Here is a 14479-nt window from a genome sequence, read left to right on the forward strand (position 1 = left end):
AGGGGGCATCGCGAGGCCACGAGTACATCTGAAGCAGACGGAAGTCAGGAAGCAAACAGGATCCGCAAGCAATTGCTAGGAGGCGGATTGCTTTAGCTGGGCGTCGTGAGTCGGTCGTATATCTGGAGAACGCTTCTCAGTGTGGGCTGGCACTGGAGAGTACGTGTTAAAAATATTAATGAAGTCGACTTTCTGAGTCCGAGAACGATAGTTAATGAACGAAAGGTATTGCGTACCTGTTCAGAAGGGAGAAGTACAACTGCTGCAGGGGGATTTGAAAAAGAAGATGAAAAAAAGTGGACTGAAATTAGGCACTGCTCTTTTTGTTTCTTCTCGGCCTCCCCTTCCCATCTCTGAAATGAACTCATTAGAAACAGAGAAGACAACCTGTAGTGGGCCAAGAAATTCTGCAACACCACCTAGTTCTCCCTCCTCCCATATTCAGCAGAGACGTTCCAATGCCTTAAAATAGGATTTGTTTCCACTAATGGGAGCAGACTAGTTTGTAGGTACAACATAAGGTACGTGATGTGTTCTGTCCTGTCTTAAGACATACTTTGGTTCTCTCAAGGCTCTGCCTAACATCTGCTTGCTGCTCAAAACACATTCTGCAGTTGAATTATATTACTATCACAGAGTACCAACCATGCATGGACACAAAAAAAAGCCCACTTAAGCTATCAGTCACTTTATTTAAGCTGGAGCCTTTGCCACCATGTTGATCTTGCCATGCTTTTAAAAAAAGCCAGCATTTCTGGAGCTGGAATATCACTTGGGAACAATTCGAGATTAATAGAAAATAGGTGATGGTAGGAAACCTGTACTTGGCTGAAACAGAAATCTTATGGTGCCTAGTAGTAAGTAGTAAGGCCAGCCTAATTATTCAGACATAGTTCATCTTTTCATTCTATATTCTCACCTGTCATAGCTAATATTTACTAGAAAGGGGGAGAGGATGGGTGAGTTTAAAACAGTGCAGAAAGGGACAAAAGAGATCTGAAGAATGGATTCTGTAATTAACCTGCCACCACTGGATATTCACACTTGCATCTCTGGTTCATGCTATGTTAATTCCTCAGGCATAGGCATAAAAGCAACCCGAAGCCACTTTTACTAGTTTGTTTTGTAAACCTTGGACCACTTCAGCTCATAAATGTGTCATCGGAAGAATGTCCTGTATTGTGAGGAGACATCCAAGCAAATTATTCCACCTAAAACTTTTGAGGCAAGGCACTTTCCTAATGTCCCTCTTTATCCATTAGAGTAATAAACAGGGGATGCATCTCTGCTAAGGGACGTGAAAGGGACGGGCGCTACTCTGAACCTTGGACGATCCAAAACCTCCCTTGGAGAAACGGTGCATGAACTTCAGTTCCGTCCAGCACAGAATGAAAAGGGCTGAGCTCAAAAGACGCTCGCGCACACGTGTCACAGGGAGCGTCTGCTTCCTCTTTTCCCCGGGACAAAAGCGAGGGCGGTGGCGGAGTTGACGGGGCGCTGAGATCAGCAGTTTATCGACTGTACTGGGGCAGCGATCGAAGGGATCAGCTGATCTGTGGAAGGAAGGAAGGAAGGAAGGAAGCACGTGATTAGCAGCCCTGTGCAGGGAAGCGACCGACTTGCAGGCTTTCGTTTGCGGCTGATGCAGTACTGGTTGCGGCTTAATGTCTGATAGCGTAAGTGTCCCGAATGTGTCTTGAAGTTTGGATGGCTGATATTACGGTCGGAATGGGGAACTGTCTTTTTTTTCTTCTTTTGTCTGATCAAAGATTGCAGTGTATGAAAAGGAACAGAAAAACGAATTAATTGTTCCAAGAGCACCTACTGATTACGATTACAGTTATAGATTTGAATTAATTTGGGCCGTTTGTGCCATCCATGAAATATGCTTTCATTAAATGATAGAAATACCGAATTTACACAATTATGTCCCCCACTTTCTTGATGCATCCGGAAGAAGGCTTCTTTGTAAATGCAGAAGCTGGCTTGCAGCAGCCATGGGCAGAAGGAAAGGGGGGGTGGAGGATGGATACCTGGGAATTTCATGGCCACAGCAATAGATTTGACAACAGTTTGCAAAAAAAAATTCTATTGCCTTCCTTCATGATTTTTTAACTTTCAGGTTAGCCCATCTTAATCGTTTCCCATTCAGACATAACCAGCTGGGACAGGTGCTGCAATTCTGTTTCATCCCAAACAAGAACATTGCATGTAATGCATTATTGCCAAGTTGGAAGTGGAACCAGGCGTTATGCCTGATTCTGCATCTGCACATCCCAGAAAGGTTTAAATTATTCATATGAAGCTACTTAATGCTGAGTACATAAGATTTATCTTAGTGAAAACTATAATCACATGATTGAAAGTAGCTCTCCAGAGACCTTGCAAAAGATTTCCTCTGGCTGTGCTGCCTGAGATTCTTTCGTAGCAGATGTCAGATAGTGAACCTGGGAATTGCTATATGCAAATTATCCTACCACAAGCCAACTTTCCTTACTTGATGCCCTTCAAAGTGCCAGGCTGTGTCATTTCATGAACTCCACAGAGATGTACAGCACTTAATTTAGTGAACCTGAGGATTCAGCATCTTCTTTATAAAAGTGTAGTGTAATAGATGCTAGTTAGGAATGCTGTGTCTGTAATTTTGCTTCCATCATTGTGTGTGCTTCAGGATCCTGCTCTAACAGCAGCATGAGTCCCAGAATGCAACACTGGGAACTTGTGTGTGTGTTGTGGTGCAAAACAGGGAAGGGTAAGTAGAATCCAGAGTCAGTTTCTTTTTCAATTGTTGTCATACAAGTTTGCTGAATTCCTCCTGCAAATTGGGTGGGTCACTCTCAGATACCTAAGTCGCAAATAAGAGCGATAAAGAGCATGTGGATTATAGATAAAATATCCAAAGAAAAGAGCATTGTGCTAATGGCAACTAGTGGCATTATAGTGTGAAATGGAACAGTATCGGTTGAGGCACTATTTTAGAAAGTAAATTTAGACAGAGCTGGCATAGGGTGGTTGGTAGATGGATGTGAGCTTCTACCAGGGCTGTAGTTTATTATTTGAAAACGTTGTTTTATTGTATTCTGTTTGCATTTTGTTTGCTACCCAGAGTTATTTTGGATAAGCAGCTATATAAATTTCTTTAACAAATAAATGTGGGGTATATCAACAGTGCTCTTAAAATCAGTGATAAGATTTAAAATAATATGCAAGAGAGAGTCAATTTGGTGTAGTGGTTAAGGCACCAGGATAGCAACCAGAGGTTGTAAATTCTAATCCTACCTTAGGCACAAAACCAGCTGGATGACCTTGGGTCTCAGCCCTAGAAAAAAGGCAGTGGCAAAATATTTCCAAAAATCTTGCCAAGAAAATTGCAGGCCAGTTACCAAAATCAAATTTCACTCAAAGGAAAGAAAAAAGAGCAAGGACTTAATGACAACTTATAAAATTTTATCTTGGTGATATGCATGTTTTGATTGTGTAAGATGTTCGTTTGTTCTGAAGATGATAACCCTAGTTTCCGGGTACAAGGCAAAAAAGGTAACTGTCTAATTGAAGATTTCAACATTTTTTTTTTAATTTGATTTATATGCCGCCCTTCTCCGGAGACTCAAGGCGGCTTACAATGCGTTAAGCAATAGCCTTCATACTTTTGTATATTTATACAAAGTCAGCTTATTGCCCCCACAAATTGGGTCCTCAATTTACCTACCTTAGAAAGGATGGAAGGCTGAGTCAACCTTGAGCCTGGGGAGATTCGAACTAGCAGTAATTGCAGGCAGCTGAATGATAATAACAGGCTATTAGTCTGCTGCGCCACCAGGCTCTTACAACATTTCACTGCTGCATATCGTGAAAGAAAGAAAAAGGTGCAGGTGGAACTGAAAGCTTATAAATATTTAACTTCATTAGATATGGGTGAATATTTCCTTATGTTTCCTCCCCACTCTGCCCATCTCTTTTGCAGTGGTCACCCCTCAAATCCATGGTCATGAAATGCGTTGCCTTCCTTCTTCTACTCCATGCCTTCTCCCTGGCTTTGGAAAATGGACTTATGAGAACACCCCCAATGGGGTGGCTTGCTTGGGAGCGCTTTCGTTGTAATATTGATTGCAAGGCAGATCCCCATAATTGTATCAGGTGAGTGGAAGAACCTTGGAAACGGTACAAAATCCAATCTTTTTCCAGATATGTTCTTGAGTTTCAAAATCCTGGGATTCAAGATGAGGGATGGCATGAAACTTAGAACATGTCAAGCTCCAGGGCAGCATCTGCCTCCCCTAAAAGTCTTCATGCTTCTCTGAATCTTGTTGCCAAACTGTAATTTAATTTTCTCATTGTGCATAGTTGAGAAAAGAATGCTGAATCGTTCTGCTGTATAAAATATTAATGAAAATGAAAATATGAGGAAATCACTAATTAAGTTACCTTGTATACAAACATGTAGTTGTTTGACAAGAACCAATAAAAGAGCCCAGCCTACAAGCTTTTAGTTTATTCTCATAGTGACATTGGTTGAGTGGGGCATATTTTAAAGAAAAAATAAGAAAAGAATCCTGTCCATAAAGAAGAGCGTTGATGAAAACATAATACTGTAGGAATCTCTACTTTAATTTTACTTCCAGATTATTGCAGCAAAATATTAAGTATGAAAGAGTGGTAGTGGGGACCTGACAGAGAAATGAACCTTTTTATCTATTATGGAGAGTAAACTACTGCATGACTGTGGCAGATTATGTCAGTGCAGTGTGAAGCCTGACATTGTCAGAACAGTAATTTTTATGCTGATAGTTCCCAATGGCTATTCTGCATTGTCCACTTGGCTTGTTGTTCTTGTTTCCTTATAAACTGCTTTTCCATTTGTGGGACAGTGAGACTCTCTTCATGGAAATGGCCGACCGTCTGGCAATGGATGGTTGGAGGGAGCTGGGCTATGAGTACGTGAATATTGATGATTGCTGGATGGCAAAGAAGCGGAATATGATGGGACATCTGATTCCGGATCCTGAGAGGTTTCCCAGAGGGATCAAAGCCCTGGCAGATTATGTAAGTGAATATTTCTGAGGTGAGAGTGAGATCAAGTGATCCAGCTGTGATTTTAAAAAAAGATCAAATGCTTAGCCAACATTCCAGAGAAATTCCAGAGGAACTTTGTGAATTCTCCAAAAGATCAAGGGCTTGGTTCTTAATTGCTGTAGAAGATTCTTCAGGTCTGGCCAATTTTCAGCCATAGACTGGGATTTGTACAGTAAGTTGAGCTGAGTGAAAGCACTTTTGCTCTAAGTCAGCGGTTCTCAACCTGGGGGTCGTGACCCCTTTGGGGGTCGAACGGCCATTTCAAAGGGGTCGCCAAAGCCCTCTCTTGCCCCCCCACGCCTTCACTCACCCTCACTCTCTGCTCTGTTGGATCGCCGGCTATTCGCTTACCCCGCCCACTCCCAATCTATTGCTGCCTCCTGAGTCCCAGCTGAAGGCAAGAGGAAAAAAAAACTCTTCAAATTCTTGCCGCGGGGCTTCAAAGGGCCGCCCTACAACCAGTGGTGAGATTCTGCGTTTGTTAAATTGCTGGCTTGTCCCGCCACTCCGCACCACTATTTATTGCCAATAAATAGTGGTGGGCGAGGGGCAGGCGAGCCAGCAATTTAACAAATGGTTCGGTGTTTTTTTGTAATTTTATTGGTCCGCGGAGCTTCAGCATAGGCTAATTAGCCCTTGATTAGATCGGCTCCCGACTCTCAGCTGATTTGCTCTCAGCTGTTTTGCTCAGGGCTCTGCTGCTTCCTTGCAATGAGTCCTGGAGCAGATTTTTTTTCCCCTAGCTATGCTGAAACACGAAACTGAAAGTAAAGCAGGCTGTTGGCTTTGCTGTTGCTGCAACGTTGGAAAATTAGGCAGGCAGATTTCTTTTCTTTTTCCTCACCAAAAAAGGTAGGTGCAAACAATGGGAAATTTAGGGAAAAAGAGGAGAGTTCAAGATTTTAAAACACAAAAGAAAAAAAGCTCTATTTAACTAGAGAATTGTAATAATTGAGATACTATTAATTGTATATTGTGTTGAAAGCAGAAATGGTTAAGTTGTGGTTTGGAGGAATATATGGGGGAAATTATTTGGTTTATTATTATTGGTAAATATAATTAATTGATTTGTAAGAAATTGGATTGCATGGAAATAATTGGAATATTCATGTTCATATTGATTAATATACAAAAAAGGTAGTTATATAACTAATTGATTTATATTAAAATGTTGAATTTATATTAAACAACTGTAATATTACATAATTAACCAATGTGAGGATGGATATAAAAATAGATGACAATGGGAAGGGGTATAATATAGAATAGAAGGGAAAAATTGAATTTGATTAAGATTAGAGATGAGGATGAAGGGTAATATTGGTTTTTACAAAAATAGATGAGGAATAAATATGGCAAAAAGGAAATATAGAAATTGTAAATTTAATTGAAATGACTAAACACTGTTTAAATTTGTGAACCAGCCAAATACTCTGTTCAAAGTGTTGGAAGAAATCTCATTCTAGGTTCTGCTCCAAGTGGGGAAAAAGACACTGGAAACATGGAGACTGCTTGGAAAGATGGTTTAATGGAGGACAGGATCACATGGCTTGAGTTCCTGAACAGAAAAGGGCAGATACAGTAAATCCTCGGGTTTTTATGCTCTCTCTGGCTCTGCATTTCTTGGGACCCCAAAAGAGTATCCTGATTGGTTGTCAGACTCCCAGGGGGTGGGGATCTTAGTTAGCCTTGCTGGCTGATGGTCACATGTGCTTCCCAGGTCACATGTGAGTTTCTGTTGCTAGATGGGTAGAGGGCTAATCCTATCTTTATTGGATCTTTGGCAATTCCTACTATGGCTCTGCCTGAAGGAGGTAGATTTTTGTTATGTAGAATAGACTGGCCCAGGCCTTAATGGCCCATTGACAAAGGGTGGGGGCAGGAAGATGGGAGCTGCTTCAAAACATGCTTATTCCAGGAAAATATAATATTCTGCCTTTTTCATATTTCCTAAAATATTTCACTCTTCCAGGAAAGGGATGGGTGCTAACTTCCTACAAAAGAAAATACATTGTATGTTTGTATGTGTGTTTCTAATTATTGCTATTTATTCATATTTGTTCTGTCTTATTCTTTAAAGTTTAACAATTCATTCTTTATCTTAATATCTTTATATTTGTTTGGGGTTGGCTTTCTTCCCTTTCATCTTTTTTATTGTACAGCAATCTTTCTCCTCAAACCTACCACCTCTCTCTTTTCTTTCCTTCTTACTTTCTCTTGCTCCCCCTCTTCTTCTCCTCCCTACTTCCTCTCCTTCTCCTTCTCCTCCTCTCTTCCTCCCTCTCTTACCCTCACTCCTACTCTAATTTCCCTTCCCTTCCTTCATCCCTCTCTATTGCTGCATCCTTTTATGCATATGGACTACTCAGAGGGCTGAAAAGTTATTTCTGACTGGTCCTCGCACTTTTGACCAGTCCTCGAACTTACGACTGTCCTCACATTTTATGTTTTTGCCCTATCTTGTCACCATGGTGAAGAGAAGCAGTTGTGAAATGAGTGACATGGTTGTTAAGAATGCTACAATGGGCATAAATGATGACCAATCATAAGTGCGAAGACCGGTCAAAAGTGCGAGGACCTGTCAGAAATCACTTTTTTCAGCTCTCTGGGTAGTCCGTTTGTGCATATGGACTACTCAGAGGGCTGAAAAAGTTATTTTTGACTGGTCCTCGCACTTTTGACCAGATCTCGAATTTACGACTATCCTCACATTTTACGTTTTTTGCCGTATCTTATCACTATGGTGAAAAGAAGCAGTTGTGAAATGAGTGACATGGTTGTTAAGAATGCTGCATGGGCATAAATGTGAGGATGGTCATAAGTGTGAGGACCAGTCAAAAGTGCGAGGACCTGTCAGAAATGACTTTTTTCAGCCCTCTGAGTAGTCCCTATAAACATAGCCATGGTCACCTGGTCACATGACCAGCTAGCCACGCCCATCCAGTCACATGACCTCCAAGCCACGCCCACAAAATAAGCCACGCCCACAGAACTGGTAGTAAAAAAATTTAGAACCCACCCCTGGTTGGGGGTCACCACAACATGAGGAACTGTATTAAAGGGTCACAGCATTAGGAAGGTTGAGAACCACTGCTCTAAGTTATCCAGTGAGGAACATCCAGAGGGCCATGTTGCTGGGCCAGAAACTCTGCATCTAAACCACTTGATTATTCTGCCAATTCAAACTATGTTTTCAAACATAATCCTTGGCAAAGGATATTTTTGAAAAGCTTATCAGTTTTCTGTTGTGTCAACCAGCTTGGTACCCTCCAAATATTTGGACCTTCAGTATTCCTAACACATTTCCAGCATAGTGAATGGCTGTGCTGAATAAGGATGATAGGATTTAAAGCCAACATATCTGAAAAGGATTAGATTGGAAAAGAAAGGGTTGGCCATTGAGTAAGAAGCAATAATGAAACATACCTTTTAAATTTTTTCTGTCTGTCATCTTATACAATGATAGGCAGAAGCACAATTTGAACTGGCCACTCAGTCAGCAGAAATGTTTGAATCCTTATAAAATGGGGAAAGTTCTGTCACATAATAAATATTGATGGGGTCTACTGTTTTAAATTGGTTTTTAGTCTGTTTTAGTCTGTTTTAATTTGTATTTATTGGGATTGTTTCGTTTGATGTGAGCCGCCCTGAGTCCTTTGGAGAGAGGGCGGCATATAAATCCAATAAATAATAAGAAGAATAATAATAAGAAGAATAATAAGAATAATAATAAATATTGCTGTATCAGTGTTCTATCTAGTTCACATTTGTATCTTTCCATTGATGGAAACTTTTACAAATTTACATACTGCAAAAGAAGAGTTCATCCTTGGGGAGTTTGTTTGGTTAACTAGTTATTCATAGTTTTAACACCCTACTCATTAGGTAACTACTCTTCCAGTAACCAATTTCAACTTAAACTAAAATTGTTGAGATAATCTGCAAATGAGGAGGAAGAGGAGAAGATGAACTTTTGAGGGAAGTGATTAAAAAAAGACGCTCACCCATACCAACAATAACAATGTTTCTACTGTTTCCTCCATTGTATACATTTTTCCTGCGTCTTCTGTCTTGATCTCATAAGTCATGACATATTTTGGCAGGTTCATTCACGGGGTCTGAAACTTGGCATTTATGGTGACCTAGGCACCCATACTTGTGCAGGTTACCCGGGTACTACATTAAATTGTACTGAACAAGATGCTTTAACGTTTGCACAATGGGGAGTGGACATGCTGAAACTAGATGGTTGCTACTCATCATCAGATGAACAGGCCCAAGGTAAAGTTCAAGGCTTTAGCATTCCTCTGTTCTGCTTCTTTTGTCAGTGCACCAAAAGCTGCTAAAATAATATTTTTAATTGGCTTTGTTTAAGATGTCAAATGTAGACTTGGGATATTAATTACATTAAGCATCAACCAGCTAAAATAATTTGGTTTAAATGAATTATGACTTTAACTCAAATGGATAATTATTCTTGTTTTCCAAAGGTTATCCTAGAATGTCCAAGGCTTTGAATGCAACAGGTCATCCCATTGCCTATTCCTGCAGCTGGCCAGCCTATCGAGGGGGACTCCCACCTGCAGTGAGTTGTATTTGAGGAAGGATGGGGCTGATCTTAAAGCTTCTGTCCCTTGAACTTCTTCAGAATTTTAAATGAAGGTTTTGCATCACATTTTAACAATTTGGTGTGACACGGGTTCCATAAATGCACTCATTTAATTTGCAAGAGACAAACTTCTTTAATCTTGTATTGAGGTTTAGAATCAATCCACCTAGATCTGTTGGCACAATGTTTTAGTTGGCTGAAGCAGTAATTTTTATTAACAAGCTTATTACTATATGTAGTACTACATAATAATATAGTGCTATTGGATGTTACATATTTTGTTAATCATTAGTGATACAGTGATACTGTAATTCTGAGTGATAGTTATTCTGTTAACACATCCTTTGAGCAGTTCTATCCATTTTTCTTTGCTATGGTGACACAACTATGTTGCTTTAGTTCACGGGTGTCAAAACTCAATTTCATTGAGGGCCGCATCAGGGCTGTGGTAGACCTTGGGCCGGTCAGGCATGGCTAACCTGGTAGGTGTGGCTAACTGGATGGGCGTGTCCAGCTTGATGCCATTCCCCAAACTGCTGGCATGTTTCCTCTTCACATTGGGTAGACGGGGCTGAAGCCATTCTGGCTCGATCTTTCCTCTTCGAATTGGGTAGATCAGGACGGCCCCACGGGCCGGATCTGACCACGTCCTGGGCCAAATCTGGCCTGCGGGCGTTGAGTTTGACACCCCTGCTTTAGTTGGATAGCAAAGTAATTAAAGCTAATTGTTTAACTTGGGTTTTCTTCTTTCCAATATATACAGTATTTCCCCTATATATTAAATACATCCAGAGGAGCCAAAATGATGTAATTTGATGATCATTTCCAAAAGATAAATCATGCCAAGCTGAGCGTAATTATTCTGTTTCATGCATTTGTTTTGTTTTAGGTTAACTATACGCTTTTAGCAAATATATGCAACCTCTGGAGAAACTATGGTGACATACAAGACTCTTGGGAAAGTGTCCTCTCTATTGTGGAATGGTTCTCAACAAATCAGGATGTACTTCAGCCAGCAGCTGGCCCTGGCCATTGGAATGACCCTGACATGGTAATGTTGAGCTGAAGAGGATAATATGAAAGCTAAGTGGATGAGAGAGGCTCTCTTTGGAATGCTAAAGCTAGAAAAAAGCTAATGAAGTTGACTGCTGGCAGGAATTTATATGTTCTTTCACCTTGTTTTCAACTCTTGCAGGTAATTTAAGTAGACAAGCCATTTGTGTTACATTCTTAAATTTGTTGCACATACCCATTATTTTAATCTCAGTGAGTATAACCTACACTAGAAATATCATAGAAAACCTGAATTCTATTAGTAAAATAATTCATACAAATAGGCATATATTGCTAATTTTTTCAAAAACGTTACATTGAAAGGATAAGTAGCTATATATCGTACTGATTTGGTTACCCTGCAGTCCTTTGAAAATATAGCTTGTTTTGCTTATGTATGGATTTTTTTTAGTTTTTAAAGCTTCATTATCCCCTTCTACCCTCATTAATTTAGTAATTTTTGTACCTAATGCTTATATTAGGAAACTGACATCCCTAGGATGCAGGACTTAATACAGGTAGTCTTTGACTTGTGACCACTATTGAGCCCAAACTTTCTGTTGCTAAATGAGATGTTTGTTAAGTGAATTTTGCTCCATTTTACAACCTTTCTTGCTACAGTTATTAAGTGAATCATTGTAGTTGTTAAGTTAGTAACATGGTTGTTAAGTGAATCAGTCTTTCCCATTGACTTTGCTTGTCAGAAGGTCTCAAAAAGTAATCATATGACCCCAGGACACTGCAACTGTCATAAATAGGAGTCAGTTGCCAAGCATTTGAATTTTGATTGTGTGACCATGGAGTCATACAATGGCTATAAGGGTGAAAAATGGTCATAATTCACTTATGAACTGTTGTAAATCAAGGACTATCTGTAGTTATGTCTGTGTTTATCCCCAGTGGGATATTGGAATTCAGTCAGCCTTGATATTATTTCCTAAACTTTCTTCTAGAAGAAAATTGGGGAAGGTTAGTCCAATCAGAAGCATTGAGTAAACATACCTAGTTATCTTATTTATTTAGCATATGAGTAAATAAATTAATAAAAATTAATAATAACAATAATAAATAGTCACCTTTATTCAACAAGAGTTCTCTTGAAACCAGTCCATATGCAGCTCTTGTTTTCTTTTGCTTTCATTCTTGACTTTATTACTCACCTCTGGGTTAACCTCTTCTTTGTTCTGCAGCTAATCATTGGAAACTATGGTCTGAGCCTTGAAGAGTCCAAGTCCCAGATGGCTTTATGGACAATTATGGCTGCTCCTCTTTTCATGTCCACAGACCTCCGTGTTATTTCTGAAAGTGCCAAGGAGATTCTACAAAACAAATTGATGATTACAATTAACCAAGATCCCCTGGGAATTCAAGGGCGTAGAATCCTTCAGGTAATGAATACCAAGCGTCTGGAGAACCTGGTGTGAATCCCTGGAATTCAAGGATGTATATTCCTGCTTTTTGACCCCCCTTATGTGGGAAGATCATTAGTCAAGCCAAGGATATTTATTACTGTACGTTCACGCTCCTCTCTTCTAAGGAGCTTAGGAGACAATATATTATCTTTCAGCAATTTGGCATACTGCAGATCCATTGTCACTGTTGTTTTCTTAATTTATCTGTAAGGAAGAATGGTAGGAAGCCTGTGTGTATATGGTGATGTTTTTGGCCCAAATTACAGCACTATGAATTGAGTTAGATAGAGTATGAACTCCATAACTCATAACAATTTTAGTTGAAGAATTGTCTTTTCCTATATGACGACATTACCATTTCCTGTTTATGTCCTGGGAAAGATTGCTTTTAGAAGAACGTGCTTTTCAATCTGATTTTATAGGAGAAATCTCAAATTGAAGTATTTCTGCGGCCCCTTTCCCACTCAGCCAATGCTCTGGTTTTCTTTAGTCGGAGGACAGACATGCCATATCGCTACACAACTTCCCTTGCACAGCTCAATTTTACAACGAACACTGTCTATGAAGTAAGTAAAAAACCCACCCGTATGTGGTCTTCCTCTCCATTGCTGAAAACATTTTATGGGAGGGGGGGATGACAAGCTGACAATCTCAAATACTACACAGTATTGCTTATTTATATTTTGCCCCATGTTATTGAATTTAATATGGCCATATCTTGGCTTTAAAAAAAACTTTAATAATCATGTTATTTTCTGGAGTGATAAAACTATATATAGCAAAATAACTCATAAAGCCTAAACTCCATCCCCTCCCCCAACACTACCATTCATTTGTGACGAAGGAGTAACAAGATTATTTACTATTTTAAGACTTTAGAATTCAAGTTGTACAGCAAATAAGCTTTAGTATTTTTCATTGGGATAAAACATTGCTATGGAACAGCTACTAGAATATGTGAGTAGTTCCGTAGTAGATGCACATATCATTTATCCATTTATCTGCTTTTGTTTTTGCTAGGCACAGGATGTGTACACCAGTGAAATAATCAGTGACCTGAAGATTGCTACCAACTTTACAGTGGTGATTAATCCCTCTGGAGTAGTCATGTGGTATCTGTACCCAACAATGAAGCTGGAGCAGCCTTTCAAATTCATAAAGCAGCAGGAGAAAGCAAAGAAATTCAGTCCCTTTAATCTGTGACAGCCAGTAGTTGAATAATTTATTGGAAAGCTGCTAAGGATTAACCATTCCCTATTGGTACGCTTGTGGTACCTCAACAGAGGGGGAAAAATGGTTTGTGTAGGATGGCAGTTTTACACAATATATAAATTGAGATCTACCTCTACACACAATGGAGATGCTATTAGTTCACTAGTATGCAATCCAACACTTCTAAGTAGGCATAAATAAGAATATACATGTGTTTTTATTTATGTAGATTAGACTGCTAATCATGGTCACATGCATTGAGATAATCAACTAGAAGCCGGTTGCCCATATATAAGTATAAGAAAAAAGCCCATCATAATTTGTATAAGGAAATTCCTATAGGTCACTGAAAGATAAATTTCCTGGATTCCAAAATTGAACTGGAATTGTCCTTTAATGCACAGAATTTCAAACTATTGCACTATAGGTATTTGCTTGTAATGCTATCAATGATGTCAGTAGTTGAAATAATTGCTAACTTAATCATTGCTAATAATAAAATAACTATTTTTTCAATAGTTGAAAAAAGTTCTTTTTGTTACCATGCTAGCATTTCTTCTATAGTAGTTTCTCTGGCTCGCTTACTTAATTTTCCAGGATTTTTGTAATTTTTATTCTTTTGTTATAAACAACTCTTCAGGGACTGTTTTTTTTTTCACCGTATGTTCAGATGTTTATATTTTAAAATCAGGTTTTGAATAAAGATTGTTTCAGAAATGATTTGATTAAAAATGAATACAATTCCAAAGTATTGGCTAATTCTGTGATTTTTTTTTCTTGTACATTTTTCCTCCTCACATAATGTATCTTTGGATGTAACTGAATCCCAGAATTGCCAGCCAAAATATAATCTATCGCATCTGGAGATTGCCAAAATAAGTTTCCTTAGTTTTATCCACCCCATTGCTGAATAAGCTGCTTTTAGTACTGTGACAGTATTTATCTAGAAACTATTATTTAGGTTATTTCTTTCATAACAGAAAACATGGACAGCATGCCACTCAATTTTATATATATGAAATGGATTAAAAGGCTGCACTGAAGCACTGATCATAGCACAAGAACAGGCACTAAGAACTAGATCCATAGAAGCAAGGATTTACCACAACTAGATAAAACG

General features: G+C 39.1%; 1 protein-coding gene across 1 annotated transcript; it reads left to right on the forward strand.

The window, feature by feature from the left end:
- Window positions 1-1608: 1608 nt before the first annotated feature.
- Window positions 1609-14094, forward strand: NAGA (alpha-N-acetylgalactosaminidase). Its single transcript, XM_070946911.1, has 9 exons — window positions 1609-1676; window positions 3965-4137; window positions 4869-5043; window positions 9177-9354; window positions 9564-9658; window positions 10572-10733; window positions 11926-12123; window positions 12570-12713; window positions 13168-14094. The coding sequence occupies exons 1-9, from the start codon at window positions 1665-1667 to the stop codon at window positions 13348-13350; spliced, it is 1320 nt and encodes a 439-aa protein (XP_070803012.1). The 5' UTR covers window positions 1609-1664; the 3' UTR covers window positions 13351-14094.
- The last annotated feature ends 385 nt before the right edge of the window (window positions 14095-14479 follow it).

This window comes from Pituophis catenifer, unplaced genomic scaffold, assembly GCF_029215685.1.
Source record: "Pituophis catenifer annectens isolate HBS135680 unplaced genomic scaffold, rPitCat1.0.hap2 SCAF_7, whole genome shotgun sequence".
NCBI classification, from domain to species: Eukaryota; Metazoa; Chordata; class Lepidosauria; order Squamata; family Colubridae; genus Pituophis; species Pituophis catenifer.

What these genes read in the sequence shown, in the direction of transcription:
- NAGA (XM_070946911.1), top strand. An exon ending in GATCCCCATAATTGTATCAG is followed by an intron (nt 4,138 to 4,868) that starts GTGAGTGGAAGA and finishes TTTGTGGGACAG; the next exon opens with TGAGACTCTCTTCATGGAAA. An exon ending in AAGGGCGTAGAATCCTTCAG is followed by an intron (nt 12,124 to 12,569) that starts GTAATGAATACC and finishes CTGATTTTATAG; the next exon opens with GAGAAATCTCAAATTGAAGT.